Consider the following 23,198-nt stretch of genomic DNA (forward strand, 5'->3'; position numbering starts at 1 on the left):
AAAATAAGCACTTTTGAAGGACCTGTGTAAACAGGTAAAAAAAAATTAAAAATTTTCATAAGTTAAGCCTTCGTTTAATAAAGTAACAAATTTGATGAACTCCAAGGGGCCGTTCACATACTACGTAGACATCTAAGGGGGGGGGGGGTATGGAAATGTCCACGCTTGTTCACGGAGAGGGGGGTAGGGGTTTGGGTCATGTCCACGTGGACAAACTTACTTTCAAAATATTTTCTAAAGGTGAGTAAATATTAAGATGTTTAAAACAAAATCTTAAAATGGAATAACTTCCCAGTTGAAGTTAAAACAATAAGTAGCTACTTGAAAGCAAGTAATAAATATAATAATAAAGAAATTTAAAATTTTTATTTTTTTTTTATATCAGGACATTCTTATTCGGTTTTACAAAATCAGCCATTTCTATAACAAAAAGATAACGAGCCTATAGTAAACAAAGAGACGAAATGTCACGATTGGAATTTTTGATTTTCTGTCAACGTCATTCCAATCGAGCAAAACCTTTAAGACTACAGCAGGGTTGCAAGCTCATTATTTTGAAAGGGATCAGATGGCGCCTCTTTGTTTACTATAGTCTCTTTACAAAAAGACAGAAAGTGGTGTTTTCTAACTGTCAAATTATAGGTATTAAAAATAAAAACTTTTTCAAATGTGTCCACGTGGACATCCGGGGAGGGGGGTAGGGGTTAGCCAAATGTCCACGCTTGTCCACGGAGGGGGAGAAGGGGGTCAAAAATCTAATTTTTCTGTCCACGTGGTATCTGAACTGCCCCCAACTGTGTATTTCCAACTGTGAAAAATGATTTTTAACACTAAACGTACCGGAGGCGGTCAAATGACGGTTTTTGAATTTTAAACGATTATTACGCCTTATATCACGCAGAAAAAAGAAGGGGGGTCGGTTCAACAAAACGTATTTTTATTTTATTTTGTTTTTTCAATGCATATTTTTCAGTTGTTTTCATGAAAAAATCGCTTGAAAATAATTACAAAATTTTGTTATTTTTGCACACTAGTTTATTATTACCTGAAATCAAAATTTGGTTTATTTTAAAACGAAAACCTAGTTTTTTCAATAAACGTGTAGTTTGAAAAAATGGAAAAAAAGAAAAAAAATTATCGAGCAAATTGCGATTGATCTGAAGAAAAAAAACACCATGACGGAAACTGCCATTGAGGGAGTAGGAGGCCAGCAGCAACAGTGGAATTGTAGAGGAGAATTCCCCGAGAGTTTCAACCTCCGAAGGAACCGGCAGGAATAGTTTGGAAGGTAAGTTATTTCTACCCTTGAAAATCTAATGCTTATCTACTAATCAGCATATATTCAATTTCAGAAAATGGCAGAACTTGAATGCAATCCTTGGGAGCCGATGGCGATGATTCGGGTTCGGGAATCATGTCATTCATAAATGTGGATTTTTATCAACAGCAGCAACACCGGTTGGGCTGTTGGTCAGTGATTTTGAAGGAGATTCCGCTGCTGCTGTTGCCTGACGAGGATGACTCGATTCTTAAAAAAATTGTAGCATGTCGTATTTCGTATTTCACAAAATCTAAAGATGCCAAAATGTGACAAATTACGTCCCCTTTCCAATTCACTTTTTAAATTTTCTCTACTGTAACAGGAACAGCTTTGGCAGTTGATTGATTGAAAAGTACGGGTTTTACACAACTTTTTTACATTTTTTGTGGCCATGATCTTAGAAAAATTTTAAAAAAAATTTCCATATGTGCAACATATAGCTTCTAACTTCAGCTTTCTCAGAAACTAAGTGAAATTTTTTTTCGAGCACTTAATAACTGATTTACAACCTTTGTCCTGAAGCATGTTTTTTCATAAATTTTTTCTTGTACTGTAAATAACTTTAAAGTTATTGATTGTAGCTGAAAATTGTCTGAGAAACATATTTGAGTGGAATTATAAGCTTTTCAAAACTTTAAATTTGGTAGAAATCAGTTGAGAAACAAGGGAGTTTTAGCGAAAACGGTGTTTGCCGTCATTTGACCGCTCGCGGTATGAATAGGTATATACAAAGTGTCGGTATGTTTAGTGTTAAGGAAAAATAAAAAATCATGAAATGAAGGGTTCAACCATTCTGTCATGCGGGTAAAAAAAAAACAAGTAATAGGGAATTCGGAAAAAGCAATGTACATCGAAGGTTCCAAATTGGTACCACACACTAAAAACCTAAGAATTTTTTGGAGTAAGAGCGTAGGCACGTATTTGTTTTACTTGATGTTGATTTTATTTTAACAAAATCTGTTGAATTAGAAACCAAACAATCGTTAGAAACCAATAATAATCAAAATTTGTCATCAAAATTACTTCGTGCAACTTTCAACGTTATTTATCGTCTCAGTTATAAGACAACTCGATCGATTAAACTTGATTTATCAATATTTACTACCACGAAATGCTACTCTTATAATAAGAAACGAGAAATTGACCACAATTTAGGAGTTTAACGATTGTCATCACCGATAGAATATTGTTTATTAGGAGTTTAATTTTATAAATAAATCAAATGTAGAAACAAAAATTTCACTCCATAATTACATCCTAAAAACCTTTAATGATTGAACCATTTTATCGAGATATGAATTTAAAGCCAACACAGGGAAGTTTCTCAGAGAAAAAAAAACTAATATTATTTGACAGATCAAACGACTTTATTCGGTCCGGGGTTTCTTTTTAGCTAGATTTTTTGTTTGTTTTGCTGTAACGTTACAACTAAAATAATGAAGGAAGTTTGAAATTTGCTTGATTTTTTTTGTTTTCGTTTTTGTTGTTGTCCAAAAGTGCAGTGTGTAGGTATTAGGCTGTTTGCTTGTATCATTCTCATTTTATCCAAGTGCAACTAGTAGCAATTATGATTTGTTTAATTAATTAGATAAGTTAAACTATTATCTGCCAGATCAGTTTTTCTCGTTTCTCCATGTAGCCTTAAACATTAAACGCCTATTGAAAGTGTTATTATAGGTGAAACAAAAATACAAGCTTGGCTTTTATACAAATCTAACTCTCTCGCATCACGCACGTATTCATGTAATCGTCGCATTCAGAAGGAAAAGTTTGTAAATTAAAATATATATGTATGTGTGTGTGGTTTCTATGTTATTATGCATAAGTGGGTCGTTTTTCAACGCAAACGCAAAGAATTAACTACAGATTACTCGACGTCCATCTTGTCCTCGGTCAGGTCCTTGGGAGGATTCCCGTCCGCGGTGCTGTCCTGTTTCTGGTCCTTGCTCTTGTCGCTTCCGTTCTGCTGCTGTTCCTTGCCGGTGTCTGCTGGGGGAGTTGGCGGCTTTGGCTTCGGTCGGCTTAGTACCGAATTCGTGCAGGTGTACAGGGTCTGCGTTTCGTGGCGGATGTCAGCAACACGTACGGGTGGGTCCTGCGTCTTACGCACGCTCACCAGCTTCGATCGAGCCTCCTCGTACCACTTTTGTGCTTTTTGAGCCGCCTCGCTGATGTTGAGGATTTCCGTTTCCGTCAGATGGTCATACTTGGGATCCTTGTTGCGATACTGTTCCACGGCTTTGTTCGTCAGCTGGATCGTGTGTCCCATATCGGTGAACGCTTGCTCGTGTCCGCTGTATTCGTCGCAACGTATCTTGATCGGATCGGTTTGCTGCTTCAACTGTGTCAGTTTGTCTTTGTAGACTTGCTTCTCGCAGTTCTCACCATCCTCATACAGCCAGTTCTCGAAATCCTCCAGGGTCAGTCCCAGCTTCGAGGCATCATCCGGTTCGATGTAGGCGCTAAGTTCACCATCCTCCTGAATTTTACCTCGAATCTCGTACACGAACTCCTCGAGAGCGTTACGGGCATCGACGCGTTCCTTTTCTTGCCGATCGTTAGCAATCATTTTGACCTATTGAAGGATGGAAAGAGTTATTAAAAACCTTCCGAAACCTGATAGTGAACAAATTTGATAACTTACCTCCAATTCGTAGTACTTGGACAACTCAGTACTGGCGAAACCATGCGTTCTGCCATCGATAGTCAGATCGAAGGACTTCGTAGTAACCTTCTTCTTTTTGTCCTGCAAAAACAAACGGGAGAATGCAATAAAACATGAACGTTATTTGCCTTTTAAGAGCGTATAAGCACTATAAGCTCAGAAAACTTGAAAATGGCAGAATATTATAAGAACAAAATAAGAATTTCTATTTTTTATTCAATAGAAGAGATTGAAAGTTCTAATTCTAGGTTAGAGAAATGCTTTAACGTATAATATTAAAATATTTTATTACTTATAATTAAATGAAAAATAAGGAAAAGGTTTCAATTTCAAGCATGACGAACGGAAAGGAATTGATTGAAGGTTTGCAAGGAATTCAAACGATAGGTTAAAATCAAGTTAGATACTACCAAACGAAGATCATCATTCAATCTCTGAAATTCTAATCACCAATGATACATCTCTGCCGGATTCTTCTTCCGAATTAATGTATAAGGAGACTGTCGCTATTAATTAGAAGCCATCTTTGCGTAACACATGATCTGTTCAATATATTAGAACCGTAGAAAGTTCAAACCATTACTACACAAAATAAAACATAAATCCAAAAACACTTCTAAATTAGCTTTTATAATTTCCTCGAAATTTGTGTTTGCTTATTATTAAAAGAAATCCAATCTTGGTTTTTTCGTTGCTACATGTAGACTTTTATGCTTTTATTATAGCTGCTTAAATGTTCAAATCATAAACGATTTCTGCGACAATTTCAACAAGAAGGTAGATATGAATCAGATCATGTAATTGTTAGTTTCAGTAGCTTAATATCTTAAATGTACTAAGACGCAAGGATTCGAACACAGAAAGTTCAATCTTTTCCAGAGTGAACTGAACGCTGGAGAGCTTGAAGATGGCCAATTCTTGGATACGTCTTGGATATGTACAACACATGAATTAAATGGAATAATGATGATGTGGTATGTGGATGTGCACAAACATATTGCAATTGCCTAGCTATTATTCTATACAAATCTTTTAAAACAACCGGTGGTGATTGATGATGTCAAACATTCAAAGAAAAAGTTCGGAAAAAAACACCACAAACTGACAGAAACTGATGGCTAAGGAAATCAAACATAAGCACTTGAACAATTAATAAGCAAGGACGTGAATCTCCGAGGGTAAAAAATAAAAAAAGAATAAACAAACATATTCGATAAGCAAGCTAAAGGTCCATCAAAATCAACTTTTTCACCGGATAAGAAACGGGTTTTTTCTGTTTGTTTAGGTTTTGACTTTTAATTTCTTTTCGATTGATATGATTTTTGGATTTGATTTTTGATTATGAGAGAGACACGTACCGAAGAGGTAAACCATCTGCTGACCCTTTGCGTCCAACTCCCTCCACCTGCACTGTTATCATCGGTGGATTTAGACTGATCATTTCTAGTATGCTCATCATCATCGCTACCCTAGAAGAATAGAGGCAATAATAACGGAGAACGAGGGGTTTTTGTGGAGTCGTTCGTGTGTGTCGTGTGTTGGTGGTGGTTTTTTGGGGAGAAGATAAAAGAAGAACAGAGAATCAGAAGGATGCCCAGGTGAGTAAGCACAATCGTCACATCTGGTTTGATTTTACATTATTTTATGGGAAGTTTCTATGATTGTTATGTTTTCTTATTTCAAAATATCACAAACAAAAGAAACAAACAGTTAGGGGAGGAAGTTCGATAGGGTAGATTAGCCTTTCCCTAAATTCTCGCTTATGATCAAAGCAAGTCAATCGATGCTTTACGCAACTCTCCTACAAGAATTCCTAGAATCTAATTCTATTGTGGCTAGCAAGCAGCATTCATGATTCAGAACAGTAACCTCAAAAAGTAACGAAGAACTAAAGCGTAAATACTATTGATACTAAGTAAAAGCAAAATATTACCTCTTGAATGTCCATGGGTTCACCGGCTTTAGCCGGCTCTTCTCCTTGCGGCGAATTTGCTGGCTGCTCGCCATTGTTCGTGGCCGGAGGTGTCACTGGTTCTTCGGTTTCCCGCTTTTCCACCATCGTTGCACTGGACACCAGCACAATGCCGTTCTGATTGATGCGCACCTTGATCTTCACTTCCTGAGGGTCCCCATTGGCATTGGGTTTGATATCTTTGATCAAGAATGAACCGATAAACGGATCCGGATAAGGAACAGAGTTTGCCTCGTAGTGAACGTTGATTGTCATCGGTTCTCTACGATGAACGGTCAGCAAGCGGGAGAAGGGTGCCGTGTGGTATTGCTCGAACACCTTCATCTCATTTCGTTGAGTTCCATCCTCCCAAGAGATGAGTACCGGATAGGCCTGAACATCAGAGCAAGCGAATTCACGGACTCGGACAGCCGGCGACAGAATGGCGCACTGCAGAGCCCCTCCACGGGAAACTGCTTCATCCTGGTTCAACGTTGTGCTGGCCGTTTTGCCGAAGATGTTCTCGATCAGCTGCTTGATCTGCGGAATTCGGCTGCTGCCACCGACAATTTCAACGGAATGTATGTCTTCCGGGCCCAGATTAGAGTCCTTCAGCAGCTTCTTCATGCAGGCCTCGATGCGCTGGAACAACGGGGCGCACATTTCCTCCATGATCGACCGTTGCATCGTCGAGTGCACGTCGATTTCGTTCATGAAGCACTCGATGTTCAACGGCAGCTTGGTGCTGTTGGCGGACATCTGCTTTTTCAGCTTCTCGACCTCGGTCAGCAAACGCAGGAAGGCCCTGGTGGGATGGGAAATTGAAAGGAGAATTTTAGTTTTCAGATCATTAAAGGTTGAAAGTTTATGCTTTGATGTGCCCAAATACCTAACTAAAACAAATTCTGTTAAATTAACAAATTAGGTACTAGCTTAGTCTCGAACTATACGTTTTTTTTTATCATCCTCTCTAAATAAACAATATAGAATAGAATAGAAGTAAGTTGGCATCAATAATTTCCCCAAAAACCAAGATTCAATATTAATCACTAAGCCTTCCTGCAATTAACTTTGGTAGTCATTGCTGGGTAAATAAAAATTATCTACTATACTTCACGCTAACATAGCTCTAGCCCATCGCTGCTGAGTAATACAATACAAAAATTTAACTTAAACCTCTGAATCATATCAAGAAGAACGTTATCAGTATGTATGGCATATATCCGTCTAGTTTGTAAAAACGCTGAGCTTCTCTTTAGAAACTCGTTGCCCTTTTATCTCGTTTTCCCTGAGAGCTTCAAAGGTCTCTCTGATTTTTAAACTCTCATTTTTCCTTTTTCATTCTTCCATTTCTTCCGTTTTTAGATGCTTTCTCACTCACTTTCTATATCTCTCTTACTTTTTCTATCTCTTTTTCTTATTTTATTTACTTCTTTCTCCCCCACACTTTTTCTATGTATCTCTCCTTCTCTCTTACTCTCTCCTACTCTCTCATATTTTCTCTTGATCGGTTTTTTCCCTCTCTCTCTCTCACTCTTATACTTTCTCTCACTTATATTTTTTTCTTCTCATACTTTTTTCTCTCATAATTACCAAATTCTCTCTCTCTCTGTTCTTCCTTTCTCTCTTACTTTTTCTTTCTTACTTTCTAACTTTCTCTTCCCTTGTCTTATTTTCTCTTTCTCACACTTTTTCCCTCTCGCTCACACTTTTTCTCTCACACACACACACACACACTTTTTCTCTCACTTTCTCTTTCTCTCTTACTTTCTCTTTCTCACTCTTAATTTCTCTCCATCTTTTACTTTCTATCTCTCTTTCGTACTTTCTCTCTCTCTCTCTCTCACTCACTTTCTCTCTCATTTTCTCTTTCTCTCATGTTCTCTTTCTCTCTCATTTTCTCTTTCTTTCTCATTTTCTCTTTCTTTCTCATTTTCTCTTTCTCTTTCTCTCTTTCTTATTTTCTCTTTCTCTCTCTTACATTCTCTCTCTCCTACTTTCTCTCTCTCTCTCTTACTTTCTCTCTCTCTCTTACTTTCTCTCTCTCTCTTACTTTCTCTCTCTCTCTTACTTTCTCTCTCTCTCTTACTTTCTCTCTCTCTCTCTCTTATTTTCTCTCTTTCTCTCTCTTACTTTCTCTCTCTCTCTCTCTTACTTTCTCTCTCTCTCTTACTTTCTTTCTCTTACTTTCTCTCTCTCTTACTTTCTCTCTCTCTTACTTTCTCTCTCTCTTACTTTCTCTCTCTCTTACTTTCTCTCTCTCTTACTTTCTCTCTCTCTTACTTTCTCTCTCTCTTACTTTCTCTCTCTCTTACTTTCTCTCTCTCTTACTTTCTCTCTCTCTTACTTTCTCTCTCTCTCTCTCTCTTACTTTCTCTGTCTCTTTTACTTTCTCTGTCTCTTTTACTTTCTCTGTCTCTCTAACATTCTCCCTCTCTCTAACATTCTCCCTCTCTCTAACATTCTCCCTCTCTCTAACATTCTCCCTCTCTCACTTACTTTCTATTTCTTTCTCACTTACTTTCTCTCTCTCTCTTACTTACTTTCTCCCTCTCTCACTTACTTCTATCTCTCTCACTTACTTTCTCTCTCAATCACTTACTTTCTCTCTTTCTCATTTACTTTCTCCCTCTCTCACTTACTTTCTCCCTCTCTCACTTACTTTCTCCCTCTCTTACTTACTTTCTCTATCTCTCTCTGTCCCACTTTCTCTCTCTGTCTCACTTTCTCTCTCTCTCTCAATTTCTCTATCTCTATCTCTTTCATACTTTCTATCTATCTCTCCCTCTCTTACTTTCTCTCTCTATCTTACTTTCTCTCTCTATCTTAGTTTCTCTCTCTATCTTACTTTCTCTCTTTATCTCTTCCACTTTTCTTTCTTTTACTTTCTCTTATTTTTCTTTTTTTTCTTTCACATTTCTCTCTTCTCTCTTTCACACTTTCTCTTTCTCTTCGAGACTGTTCCTCTATCCCTTGTTCGTTCATGCATTTATTTATTTCTAGAATTCTTTCTCTGTCTTTCATACTTCTCTTCTCTCTTTCTTATTGTCTTTTATATTGGCAAACTCAATCCTATAGAAATTTTTTATAATTTCTTTAGAATTTCCCGTCCTATCATCTGTTTCTCTCTTCGATTTGTTTTTTAAATGTGGGCATAATGTAACTCTCTGTTTTTACCATAAATTCGTTAAAGTTCAATAATTTTTGTTTTAGTTACTGGCACTTTTCTCAGATAAATAAATACTAAGCGTTCGGTCAAACAGAAAATAAATTATTTTCGGTTTGCTCGGTAAATTTCAAAGTATTTTTTTCAACAACTTTTCTCATTTTATTTATCATATGAAAGGTGTTATTTTTGTCAACAATTCATAGTATTAACACATTGCGGACCGAATACGAGTTTTCTCGTTTTTTCGCTTGCCGAAGCATAACCAAAATGCTATAAATTTAATGATGAAAGTTTTTTTCTCTAAAAGAATTGAACATGACATTTTGGATAACTAAAATAAATATACTAAATTGGTTGACTTTGGCTCAGTGTATTCTGAGATATAGAATGTCGAATTTAGTGATTTCTAGCCAAAAATTCTTCGCGGTCCTTAATGTGTTAAGAGCTTCTACAGTCATTTTAACGGTTATATTGTTAAAAATAAGAAAAGAGCATTTTGATGCTCTTTTTTTGAAAGTTTTGATCGATTCTATCTACTTCTAACTCTGGTTTGAGACTGAATTAGTTGTAAAAACTGTGCTCCGATATCGATTTCCTAAAAAAAAAGAACATTAAAAAACAACACTCACCTCTTGTTGGTGCGCGGGTCGATTTTGTACTTGGTTTGGAACTCGTTGCTGAAGTGATCCGCCAGGGCGTAGTCGAAGTCCCGCCCGCCGACCTGATCGGCACAGCTGGCCAGCATCTTCAGCTTGCCCTTGTGGAAGGCGCAGGCCGAAACCTGGAGCGAAGAGTGACCGCAATCGACGAAGATCACGTTGCGCGCCTTTTCCTCCGGCACCGGCAGATCCTGCTTGTAGAAGCCATAGCTGAGCGCGGTGGCCGTGGTTTCATTCATCAGTCGCAGCACGTTGAGACCGGCAATGCCGGCCGCATCGAGAAGAGATTGCCGTTCGGCATTGGTGAAGAATGACGGTACCGTGATGACGCAATCGTTGATCTGTGTCTTCAGCTCTTTGGCCGAGTCGTCCTTCAGCTTGGTGAACAGCATTGCGGTGATCTGTTCCGGGCTGAAGACGCATTCCTCGTCCTGGTAGTGCACCCTTATGCCTATGCCGCCGTCTGACCGGGGTTCCACCTTGTACGGTATCATCCGTAACTCGTTTTGCACGTGCGGATCATTGTACTTGCGTCCCAGCAGCCGCTTGAAGCCGCCGATTGTGTTGTTCATGTTGGTCACCTGCTGGTTTTTGGCAGCCACGCCAAGCACACGATTTCGGCCAGCGAATGCAACGCATGATCTAAATTTAGCCCGGACCGCAGAAATGGTGGGCGTTAATGAGAGGAGAAAGAGGGAGAGAGAAAGGAAAAATGTATCGTTTGAATTACTCAGTTTATGATTATTTTAGCTGATGATGAAATGGTTGGTATGTGTGTTCTTTTTTCTAGCGACATGTCTTCTTTTCTAATGGAACGAATCGTCAGATGAAAGTCCTCAGTAAGTTGCCGTTAAGTGGTTGTTTAGAAAATTCAATAATTTCAAAATTCGAGGAAAATACAAATGGGAATATTTTCCGACAATTGAACTAAACATATTTGAATTATAAAGGCCGTAATTATTGGAGGTCTTATTGTCCAGCTCAAATTAAGTTTTTACAACTATGCTAATTTCCAGACGCCATTGAACATCAACTCAAACAAATCGAATCCGTGAAGATTACAAATGCGATCTCTCGGTTTCCATGATTAATCTACCGAACAAGCTAGCAGCGATCACATCACGCCGTAAACCGATAGATTGTCCCCCTCGTATGATTTTGGATCTGCCGATCGTCTCTGATGCGGTTCAATCTGTGAGTCACACAGCAGCAAATTCACTCACAGAGACGGGGTCGCGCAGAGATCTAAACCCATTACTGTTCTACACAGTCCATTTTTCCCGCACTCGTATACCTACATGGAAACGATTTAAATAATAAATCGTCAGGTTTTGTATCGTTGGGTAAATGGCAGAAGTACCCGGAGTACACCCACCAGCTAACTGAAGAAGGGACAAGTTGGCCAAGTGCGGTAAGTTGGAATAGTAGTTGGGGTACAATATTTTAATGATTTTCGATTCGCATTGGATCTGAATCGACCGATCAGAGCATCCGAGACATGTGAATTATGGCACAACTGATTCGGACAATGTCGATGTGCCTGATTTGGTAAATCTACACCGTTGATGATTATTGTTCCTATTGTTGAATTGATTTGTCCCACTTAGATTTGCCTTCAAAATATCCAAGAAGTAACCGGAAAAATCAAATCAAATTAAATTGATAGAATTATAAATTGTAAAATATGAAAATTTTCACATTTAACGCTCAATAAATGACACATTCATTGCATGCCAAAACAATGCCCACTGCAGCAGGGCAGTGATGGAAGAGAAAAAAGCTCCCAAACAACAATAAAAAAAAATCCGCCAGCAGATAAATTTCAACTTCACACTCACGTGGTCCGAGTGAATGATGTCCTTATAAGGGTCGCGTAGAGTAGGACAAAGTAAGACGGCATAGCCCCTGACAAGGTGCACTTGGGCGCCACCAACAGACGATACTCTGCATGTCGATGTGTTGTAGTGTAGTTTTTCGACTTTGCAGCCTTTTGATTATGAGGTCAAGATCTTAGTCATTCGACCGTCTCGTTCTGGTTTGTCCATAAATTCAGCGTGGCTTACGATGTGCGAAATAATAATCGTCGCAACTCGATTGACGACAGGTTTCTGTTTGTAATTTCTAGCCGTCTCGAGCCGAACAAAATATGTCATCTGCGAATCGGAATGCTACGCGAAGCTACCTAGTATTGAACGGAAATTAGTCTAAAACAATCTAACAGCTCATCCCTAAAACGGACTTTTATAAAACGAATAACAACAGGTGGCCTCCAATGAATTTCTATCCGTTCATTTGTCGCCGACAATCGCCAAACAACGAATCAATCGAGTGTGAGTGATACAATTTTATCGATCTTTTTACCGCTTCTCTACTTGTCCTGCGTAACATGTAAATTCCTACCGATGCGCCAGAACCAACAATCGAAAAAGAGGGTTCTGCTGCAGTGCACAAGATAATTTATTTTCCCGTTTTCTTATGCATGTATCGTAAATTCGGTGGCGTTCTCCCGTCACCATTCGAATGGAACACACCATGTGTTGAACGTTACTCTGAAATCTAACAGAGCACCTAGAGTCTTGAAATGAAGAATCATTTATCATTACCTACTAGGTAGGTTAAAATTTTAATTACTCGAGAATCGATTTCGAATGCAAATGAAGGCCTATTGCCGGTTGTCTGGTGTGAGTGACGCCTTATCTAGTAGCGCAAATGTGACACAATCTTGACTCATAACGGAAGGGCAATCATTACAAAACTTCCCAATCGTGTGCTGGGACATGTGTTGGAGCAATCTTAGATAATCTCACTTTTCAAGAATCACCAACCGATGGTTTTTAAACGCTGTAAAGCTCTGAACTAAATCCACAATGAATCTGATAAAATGCATCTAGATAAAAAAAAAGATATGATTTTTTCAAACAGTGAAATAAAAAAAAGTTAAAAGTACCTTACAATGAGCTTACAAAATTTTTAAAAAAGTCGTAAAATTTCCGTTTGACCCATAATTCTAATGTGAAATCGGCCACTGAATCCGAAACTGAAATTAAAAAATCTCAAGAAAAGTTTTTCAGTTATGCTTAAAATATGAAATTTTGGAAAGAGAAAAAAGTACTTGAACCTGAAGATAGTATTCGAAAAAAAAACACCCCTTTGTATTGTGAATAACTTTTAAATGTATGGATGAAAATTGATTAAAATTTCCAGTGAAACCACCTAGCAATGTGTGGTTTGCATGGGCAAAATGTCACTATCTACTAAGTGGTTATTGATATAGCTTCCCGCATAATTAAAAACAGTTGGGGATATAGTACTAACTATTAACTTAATATATTGGTAGCAGTACCAGTATGAAATATCTTCCAAGTATCATTTCATTATACATGTTCAAAATTTTATTACCTCAATAAATTATGACAGGATCGTATCAGTGACAGTGACAATATGATATATGATTTAGTAAGTATAGTATAATAAGAGAATAAAAATTTGCAACCTTTGAATATTGTCTCTGGACCTTATCCAGGACTCTAACAGTGTACGACAAAGTTTCCTTATATTTTCTTAGCATTAGACATTAAATTAAAAAAAAAACAACATTGACAACATTGTATGAGTTAGACAAGTCGTTATCATTTCACCTCTTGCGGATAATAACTAATATTGTTATTTTAAGATGTAGTTGTGAGCTTATGCATTTTTTCGCTCTTGGGTTCAGCATCTGCTAATTTTCACTTCACTTCGTTAAAATTTGTGTCGGCAACCCCACGCCAGGTTCGGAACTGAAAACTGTGTTCAAAATGGCTCCGAAAAAAAAGAATCACGCTGAGAAAAACACACAGAACGCGAAAAGTAAGTAAAACTATATTATATTATCGATAAAAACTAGTGAGATTAAATAAAACTAATGAAATTACAGAAACAAAGATCTCTGCTGAGCGGAGAGCGGAAAAAAAATCTACTGAAAGGCTGAACAATGCAGATCTGCACAAATAGGTAAGATTGTATAATCCATGTATAATATCAGAAATAAAAAATAAAAATCTCAACATTTAAATTTTTTAATTTTATTTTATTTTTTGTGGGAAAGAATTGGAACTATATTGGTTATGGTACAGGGAAGCTCTTTTTAAAAATATTTTACAATATGCGGAACGTATGATTGAGCGTTATTTTTACTACAAACTACTATAAGCAAACTATATCCATTGAAGTTGATGAAATCTATGATTTTGTATTCCAACGTAGCTAGAACATTCAGGTAGATTGTTTTGCTCGCCAAAAGTGGATGATATTTTAACCGTATCCAATAATGTAGCATGAAATATTTGTTGGAAAAAATCGCTCTTTTTGAATGGTAAACATGCTTAACAGCCCTTTCCCCATATGGTACTTTAACAGATAATCATAATACAGATTGTTAATATGGTCTGTGTTATTGTACATATACTGTTCACTTTACAATAAACGATAACGTTTAGAGACAATATAGAATATTCTCTATATATTGTAATTGATTATGCGGGTTCGACGTTGACTTTAAAACGAACCATCCCTTTTTCAAATCAACACGCAGAAAAATAGAAATTAGTTTCAAAGGAAAGTGCCGCAAAAACAAAGGATATTTTCCTTTGATTTTGGGACAAATAAAAATTCCTTTGATTCAAATGCATTTTCTTTTGTTTCGAAGAAATGCTTTCCTTTGAATCAAAACTTTTTCTCTGTTCCAAATAACAAAATGCTTTTGATTCAAAAGCCTTTTCGTTTAATTTTATGAAATTTGCGTTTATTTCAACGGTATTTGGGTTTCAATTTTAAAGCATTTGTTTTTCAATTCTATGTTTTGTTTCTAAAAATTCTAGTACTTTATATTAATTTTCGTCCAATTGGAAATAAAAAAAAAATCACTTATGGTTTAAAACATTTTATTCATTTGTAAGTTCATGTTCACATTATCGATTTTCCCTGTAATTAGACTTTTGAACCGGCACATCTGTAAATAAAGAGGAGAACAAAATGTACACATATATGTAACAATAAAAAAAATTAAAGTTAATTTATATACATTGCATGAAAAGTACTTACTGAACGATTTTTGTTGGCGGACAGTTCCTTTCGAACAATTATGAAGGGTTTCGACGCCAGATGTCTCCTTGGACCAGATCGGAAGCGATTAATTAGATGAATGGTTGCCCTGAAAAAGTTTGTTAGGTTGACGGTTTATTTGAAATTAAATGTATTTCGATAGACTTACCTAGTCCACTATCGTTTGGCCTCTAGCCGTCAAGACTTTCCTGCGCCGGATCTTGTGATTCCGGTGCTGTCTGACTGTTGCGCGGCAGGAAGATTTCCCAGAAAATGAATGGTCTGACTGGTTGTCGGAAAAACTTCTCGCCGACCCGTTCACCAACAGTAGCTAAAGAAGATGTGTTGACTGTTTGGCGAGAAAATACTTTGATTCAAAAGAAAATTCATCTAAATCAATGAATTTTTACATTGATTCAGAGTCAAAACAAAAATTCCTTGAATTTAATTTAAATGTTTTGATTCAAAAACTTGGAACATTGGTTCAATGAAATAAAAATTCGGTACAATATAAAATTTACTTGAATTAAGGAAAATGGATTTTGTTTCAATGTACATGAGGTTTTTGAATCAAAGATGCATTTTTTTTATCTCAATGGTACTACTTTCCGCTGCGTGAAGAGTTTGTTGGATGAAGTTCTCTATTTCCTGCAGCTTGTGCTTCAAATTAACTCAAAAATTTCTATTTGATCGGAGTCATGTTTAGCACATTGACCTTCCCTGGGCGCCAAAAAAACTTCCCTATCGAAAATATATTAACAACTCTAATATTCGAGAGATCGTCCTAATAAAAAAAACGCTCGAAATGTCCTGATTTTTTATTCTTAATTATAATTGATCTGTAGTAAAATGATGCGAACATCAATCAAATTTGTAATAAATTAGCTTAACTTATTTAATCGGCGATAAACATCGGTTCAGGTGATATTTGAATGGTGTTTTCCGATATAAACAGCAGGCCAACTTAGATTCTGCACGCTTACCTAAACTTAGGCTTTTACAGTACCTGTTTTCGCGTTTATTTATGCGATCTAACCTGTTGCCGCAGCGAACGAAGAAATGGCCACACTGTAACTAACACGTGCCTACGATGTCAGTCAACGAGGAAAACAGAACGTCAAACAAACATTACACGGAAAATAATAAAAAGGTAAAATTTACCGAGATAGCAAGGTGAACACTCGTGGAAGCCAAAAAGGTAACTTCTTCTTCTTCGAGGTGAAACTCACCTCACAGCGGGGAAAGTTTACCTGAATCAAACTGAAAAAAAAGGTTTAATTCATCGAGAAAAAAGGTGAATCTAAAAAAGGTAAATCTTACCTCGTTGCGAGGTGAAGTTCACCTGAATTGAGCTGAATAAAAAAGAATAATTCACCTAGAAAAAAAGGTAAATCCAAATAAGGTAAAATTTACCTCGTAGCGAGGTGAAGTTGACCTGGATTTAGCTAAACAAAACGGTACAATACCACAAATACCACACTTTAATTGCTGTCATATTTCTCAGCATATGCCCCATATTGTTCTATCAATATTGGCGCTGAATTGAAAGTTGAATTCCAAGTTTTGTAGTATGGGCTGGGATTTTACTATCAGTAAACAGTTTCCTAAAACAGAAAATGTGAACACAAATTTTATAATGGTAAATTATGGGTCGATATTCCGGTTGATGTTACCTGAGATCGATACATGAGGACTTGTAACTCAGGATAAGTAATCAGTAGAAATGAATATAGTTATTATTAATCATGAGTTACAAGTCCTCTTCTATCCTCCAAAACTTGGAATTCAACTTTCAATTCAGCGCCAATATTGATAGAACAAGGCATATGGCAGCAATTAAAGTGTGATTAGAATATGATTTGAATATTTTTAAATCATGATGTTTTTAAAATTTATTACACAAAAAAATGTGTTACTGTCATATATTGCACTGGCCCCCTTTAAGATAAGCGATGAGTATTTATTTCTAAGCGTGTCGAAAAAATGAAAAAAAATTGTTGTACTGGTAGCGACATCTTATGGATGTTAGTCCACTTACGAATTTGGTTTGAAACTTAGGTTAGTATTCATACACACGTTTTCAACACATTTTTGTTCGGGGCTCACTATCTGTTATCTGTGGTAAAAGTTGTTACCGGGTATTTGTCCAAAATCCATTTTAACGTAAGTTTCGTCGTCCATCAAAATGCATCCGTTGTACTTGGTCAACAGTTTCTCGTACAACTTCCTTGCCCTGGTTTTGGCAGCCAGGTTTTGTTTCAGCGTCCTGTTGGGGTGTTTGCTTGCATGATACGACCGCAAGCCTTCTCGCAAACAAATTCGTCGAGCTGTACTGTGGTTCGTCTTGAACTTTTTCGCCAAATCACGCAAGGAGATTCCAGGATTATTGTGAACTGATCGAATTACCTTTGCTCGCAGCTTCCGGTCATATGTTCCACTTTCATGCCTGGTTTGTTTTGCTCGATCCACCGTAAGGGTCTCCCGGTAACGTTGCAGCACCGAATTTACAGTTGTTTTTCTATATTTCAGGAATTTCGCGATCTTTACCCCTGACCCCTGACCACGTCGGTTTCTCTACGTGAGTGCAGAATTTTCTCTCGCCTTTCGCGTTCCATCGTGATAACTTTTGACTGACTGCTTCAATTTTGATGAAATTTTCACCACTAAGTAAACAAACCATCCGGATCAAAACACTATCAATAGATTCGCGATGTGACAACTAGGGTCGCTGCAGTAAATGAAAAGATGCGACCAGATTCTATGTGAAACAGACTTTATTCTTGCGGCTCGAAGCTTGCCTTCCGCCTCGACGACTCCCAGTAATTCCAGCCCGACGACATCCTCCTTTCAATACGGAACTTAGCGTTGTGGTTGCTGCAGTGTCGTGATCTCTCTTCGGTAACTGTTTAGTTGTATCCTTCTGCTGTTGGCAGTCTTCTTTTTGGTTCGTTTCTTCCTGATGATGCGGCTTCTGATCTGGTTGTTAGTGCGGTACATATTGTGCGCCTGGGTTGGTCGCTTAACGACATCGGCATACGTCGAGTTATAGCTATTTTCTTCCCATTTTTTACGTGCGGCTTATAGTGTTATTCCCTGTTCAGTTTTGAGCTTTAGGGCTGCGGATTCAAAAATCCATATTGGGCAAGATCTATCAGTTAACAAGTGATTTTGCTTGCAATGCCATAATTGTATGTACACTGAGGTTTTTTTTTACGCGGTTTTTTTTACACGGTTTTTTTTTACGCGGCTTTTTTTACGCGGATTTTCGAATTAACGCGGTTTTTTTTTTACGCGGATTTTCGAATTAACGCGGTTTTTTTTTACGCGGATTTTCGAATTAACGCGGTTTTTCAGAGAAAATATTCTAAGACTTTTTCAAAAGAAAACACTTTGTAGTTGGGAAAATCTTAGCTCTGAGACTAAGAACGTGCTACATGAGATCTGTGACCTGAGACCTGAGACATGAGACCTGAGATTTGAGACCTGAAATATGAGACTCGATATCTGAGACACGAGACATGAGACATGAGACCTGAGACTCGAGACCTGAGACATGAGACATGAGACATGAGACATGAGTCATAAGACCTAAGACATGAGACCTTAGACATGAGACATGAAACATGAGCCATGAGACATGAGCCATGAGCCATGAGACCTGAGACATGAGACATGAGACATGAGACATGAGACATGAGACCTGAGACATGAGACCTGAGACATGAGACCTGAGACCTGAGTAATGAGACCTGAGACATGAGACATGAGACCTGAGACATGGAACATGAGACCTGAGACATGAGACCTGAGACATGAGACCTAAGACCTGAGACATGGAACCAGAGACCTGAGAAATGAGACATCAGACGATGTGAATTCCACACTGTCAAATAAGCCTCACTATATTCTACTATTCTATTAATCTAATTGATTTTGTTTTTTATCTTAAAAATAAACTATCATTGTATGCAAATTTTTAAATAATCATGGTTCTTACGCGTTTTTTTAGTAACGTGCTTTTTTGCGCGAATTTTTTTGTTAAAATGGATGTTTCACGTGGATTTTCGGATTTCGGGGTTTTTTTACGTGGATTTTCGAATTAACGAGGTTTTTTTTTACGCGGATTTTCGAATTAACGCGGTTTTTTTCTACGCGGATTTTCGAATTAACGCGGTTTTTTTTACGCGGATTTTCGAATTAACGCGGTTTTTTTTTTACGCGGTTTTTTTTTACGCGGGACAAAATACCGCGTAAAAAAAAACCTCAGTGTACTTAACTTTGGTAGTACAAGTCGCACTTGCGTGGTTACATGAGCAGATAATTCTGGCATTTGACTTTAGGGTGGCCGTAAGTTAAGCACTGACGACACAACTAGCGGTTGGAGATAGTAGGGTCTTGTTCGGACTCCGAAATTTATGAATTCCGGAACGACGGTATACACTTGATTGTTAACACAAGAGTTGGTGAGTTAACGATACCAGTTGCATTTTTCTTTGTGATACGATGAATATTCGTGAGTTTGGGGAGCAACCTCAACCTCTATTTTTTTTTTCTGCCATTCGTCTACATCATAGCAAAACACTAAAATTTCCGCGAATTAAACTCTGGATGGCGACCATTATTTCAAAGCATTTAAGCTAAATAGCTTCCTATCTTGATCTTTGCTTCGAATTTTGATGACATACCAAGATTTTTTTCTCTCGTAGTAGCCTCCTTCCACCTTTCCTGCATACTCCTCAACCGACTTCCCAATAACGAAAGGGTTCTTGGGAAGTGTGTGGCCTGGTTTAGCACGAAAATACATATATTAAAGTCGTCCTCGCAGGTGGTGAAGGACTCATCATAACTTTACTAATTCACGCATTGAGTTAAAAAAAAACGGTTGCCTTTTGAATTCAGAACAAGTACACTCTTGAATATGCGACTGATCGTTTCGAAGGCAGAGAGTGAACGATGATACAAATCTCAACATATATGTTTAGGTTGAAAACTTTCTATGGGTTCCATGATAGCTTTGAGTCTAATATAATTCCTAGATATTTCACTAGTGATTTGAAGTTTAAAATTTCCCCAGGTTTCATTGCAGTTTTTTTGTCTCATAGTGAATGTTCTCACAGTAGTTTTTGGAAGCGTTTATTTTCAGTCCGTTATTGACAATACGTTTTCATATTTTCCCCGAACTATTATAACTACGTCGCCTGCCAAGCCAATAACTTCGAATCCCATAAATACAAGTTGGTTTACGAGGTCGTCCACGCTCAATAATTACAACAGCGGTTAAAGAACATCACCTTGGGGACATCTTGGGGTGGTATTGATAGTAAGCCCTCCCATGCTTGCATAAATGGTCCTTTTTATTGGCATGACACTGGTTTAGTCAATTGCCCTGTGGCACCCTCGTTTTTCCATCACTGATTCGATTGAGATGCGTTGTCGAATGCCCCTTCAATGTTTAGAAAAGAAGTAAGTGCTATTTCTTTTGCCTCAATAGTTTTTTTTCTAGTTTTTGTGCCCTACATTCGAAACCCCTTTTTTGAAAGCGAACTGAAAATTGTTTAACTTACCCACCTGGAACTTCAATTAAATCTGCTGGTCAAGTATCTTCTCCATTATTTTTAGAATATGTAATGGATGTCAGACTGATAGGTCCCTTGTTTTGGGATGAGGATCACGCGCACCTTTTCCACTGTGTGGGAATATGACAAAGTGTCATAATGGTGACGAACATCCCTACCAAGGCAGAATTGGGCTAGAATTGCTATAATCCCATCTTCACCAGCAGCTTTGAATGGCTCTAATGTACTGATTGCCCTGTTAACCATTGACGGTGTAAAGATTGCGTGCGATTTGCGAGGAGCTTCATTTCGAATGGATTCTGGGAAAAGCATACTCAGTAGTAATTGGAGCGTTTCTTCCGGGTCAAATAGGTTACACGAGGTTTTAACGATTTGTGATTCAATTTTAAGGCCAATTCTTATACAGACTATGCATTAAACAAATGAAAACATTGATGTTCAATCACAAGTATAGGTATTGAAGTTTGATTTGATTTTTGATAGAAATGGGCTTAAAGTACTGTATGTGGCTCACGAAACTGCTCGAAATTAACAAAAGCAATTGTTAGTGCATTATTCATATCACCATTTCTGGATATGCATTCGAACTGTGAAATGGTTGATGAATTTGAGTTCCACTGGAATCCAAATGAAGGTTTAGAAAAAAAAACCCAATCTTATTATCATAATTTCTTCGTTATGCATTCTCCTCTGTTTTTATTATCTGCATTGCATCTTTGCTATGTTGTAAACTTTCAGTTGTAAAATTGAAAAAAAAAAAATGAACTTCAAGAAAAACGTAACTCCATATTTTAACAGCTGGATAAAGGAAAATTGAGTGGTCTTTCAAATTGCAAAAGCCAGCCAGTCTTATTACATCAGTCCAGTAACGATTTCCAAAATGTAAATCGTTAACTCAAAACCACATCACCTGTTTAACTACCACATCCGCAGTCCGGATGTTTTCCATCCGGAACATTCGCCAAGGTTCACCCGAGCTCGAAAATTTCTGGGAAAAGGGACCGGGAAAGGGGGCAAAGGAAAAATCGATAAGCATCGAGAATCTTCTGGAAAGGTGTGTATGCGGGGTTACGCTTTTTTCTAGGTTATGTTGCGGTACGAATCGTGCATCGCTGAATTTTTCGACTACCGATGTCATCCCTAGAGCGGCGGAAAATCAATATCGCCAACGAAAGAGAAAAGATCTACCGATTTTCCTCGAGTTTCTGGCTGTTTGTCGACATTCCCCAGAACCACTCGACGGTAGGATGATTCAGGTTTTTTACATAATCTTCACGCAATTTTTTCTTGTAAATGGTGAGAATGATGTGACAGAAAAAAAAGATGGAAAAGAAACTTACGGAGTGGCTCGCAGGCTGTAATCGTTGGCGATGGTTTCGATTCCTCCGGCTTTGGCAACGGCCACGTAGCAGGACTCGTTCCCGAAATCGATTCCAATGACGGACATCTTAGCGACAAATTTTTCAGTCCAATCTAGTCGAAATCCAGCTTATGGGATAGCAAAAATGGAACGATTTTTATTCGTCAGTAGAACGTTGTTCCCTTTTGGATGGTACGATTTTACGCAAAGGCGAAAAAGGAAAAGAAGAGCTTCCAGCGCTTTTCTCCCTAGCCCCAGTAACACTCGCGAAACACCTCAGAAAAACCGTTTTCCTTGGGGGAAGAACCACTTTCGATACGTTTTTCACACCTTTCGGCACCGTTTCCAGCAGGAAATTGTTAAGCTGAACGGAAAATCACTACTTTTCTGGCAATTTTCAAACACACGCGTTCTGGTAAAGCTCGTTGGCAACGCACGACCGATCTTGCTTTTGGCGATGGAAAAATGAAACTGAACGCAGAAGGAGCAACGGAGAAGACGATTTTTGCCAGGCGGCCCGTTTTTAAGCGCGGAAGACGGAGATGGAGAGAGATCGAAACTTTCGAACAAACCGGAATTTTCGAGAATGACGACACGCGTCAAATGACAGCGATGTCAACTGACGTCCGTGGTAAGTTTTGAAAGTGGCGAATATTAACATTTAGCATCGCTTCTCAACATATAAATTCTAGTGTATTTTACAAAAAATGTTTTTTTTTTCACTAAAATGATAAGCTGAATCCAAGAGGCTGGAAGAGAAGACAATTTCCGAAATTGATGTTTTGATACCAAAATGCCATTGAAATCTGGTTCCAAAAAGTCAGTACGGTCCGTTTCGTCCGTTTGTATATGATTTCTAACGTAACATTTCATAAGGGCGAAACTAGTATAGTTAGTTCGAAACGAGAAAAGCGCGTTTGAAATTTCGGAACATCTAATCAAATCAGGGAGGTGGCAATCTAGTTCTTCTTTTGAACAAGAATCTTTTTCTTTTTTTCTATCCATCGGGAGAGACGTCTATGGTGTTTTCCTCTCAAAGCAGTACGAAGTCTCAAAAGTCAAAATTTCAACCAATGAGGAATCAGAATGATTGATGTGTTAGTGTACTATTAACCATACTTCTCTAGCATTTGACATTTAGCTCGGGTCCTTGACAGCAAAATGTCAGGTTTGTTATGGGCCCACAAAATCGTGGGCCCGTAATTTTGATGGTTGTCAAATTCAATGACAAAAGATAGCCCGCATAAATGTGGATTGTAACCAAACGATTGCTTTAAAAGTCTAACGACGGTTTTATTAAGCGTAAAATAACGTTTGGCAAACGATTTTACGAATTGTAAAATACATAGCTTGAATCGTGAATTCTGAATTGATTGTATTTTTAATATGTTGTTAGGTTATGTAACTGTTTAAAA

At 37.7% G+C, this 23,198-nt stretch overlaps 1 protein-coding gene and 1 long non-coding RNA gene across 3 annotated transcripts; one reads left to right on the plus strand and one right to left on the minus strand.

Moving 5' to 3' along the window:
• The first annotated feature begins 1,114 nt into the window (after positions 1-1,114).
• LOC129744436 (uncharacterized) lies at positions 1,115-2,558 on the plus strand. Its single transcript, XR_008736911.1, has 2 exons — positions 1,115-1,288; positions 1,353-2,558. It is a non-coding gene; the product is annotated as an uncharacterized LOC129744436 (long non-coding RNA).
• Positions 2,559-2,666: 108 nt separating this feature from the next.
• On the minus strand, positions 2,667-22,261 carry LOC129744435 (heat shock 70 kDa protein 4L). 2 transcript variants are annotated; one of them, XM_055736949.1, is made up of 6 exons: positions 21,764-22,261; positions 9,736-10,407; positions 5,920-6,742; positions 5,345-5,455; positions 3,966-4,067; positions 2,667-3,896 (listed from the first exon to the last, which is right to left on the minus strand). In XM_055736949.1, exons 1-6 carry the CDS (start codon positions 21,868-21,870, stop codon positions 3,189-3,191), a joined length of 2,523 nt encoding a protein of 840 aa, XP_055592924.1. In that variant the 5' UTR covers positions 21,871-22,261; the 3' UTR covers positions 2,667-3,188. The 2 variants fall into 2 exon arrangements, with proteins under 2 accessions (XP_055592924.1, XP_055592925.1); XM_055736950.1 differs by lacking the exon at positions 5,345-5,455.
• Between the last annotated feature and the right edge of the window lie 937 nt (positions 22,262-23,198).

The sequence above is a fragment of the Uranotaenia lowii genome, chromosome 2 (genome assembly GCF_029784155.1).
Source record: "Uranotaenia lowii strain MFRU-FL chromosome 2, ASM2978415v1, whole genome shotgun sequence".
In the NCBI taxonomy this organism is placed as follows: domain Eukaryota; kingdom Metazoa; phylum Arthropoda; class Insecta; order Diptera; family Culicidae; genus Uranotaenia; species Uranotaenia lowii.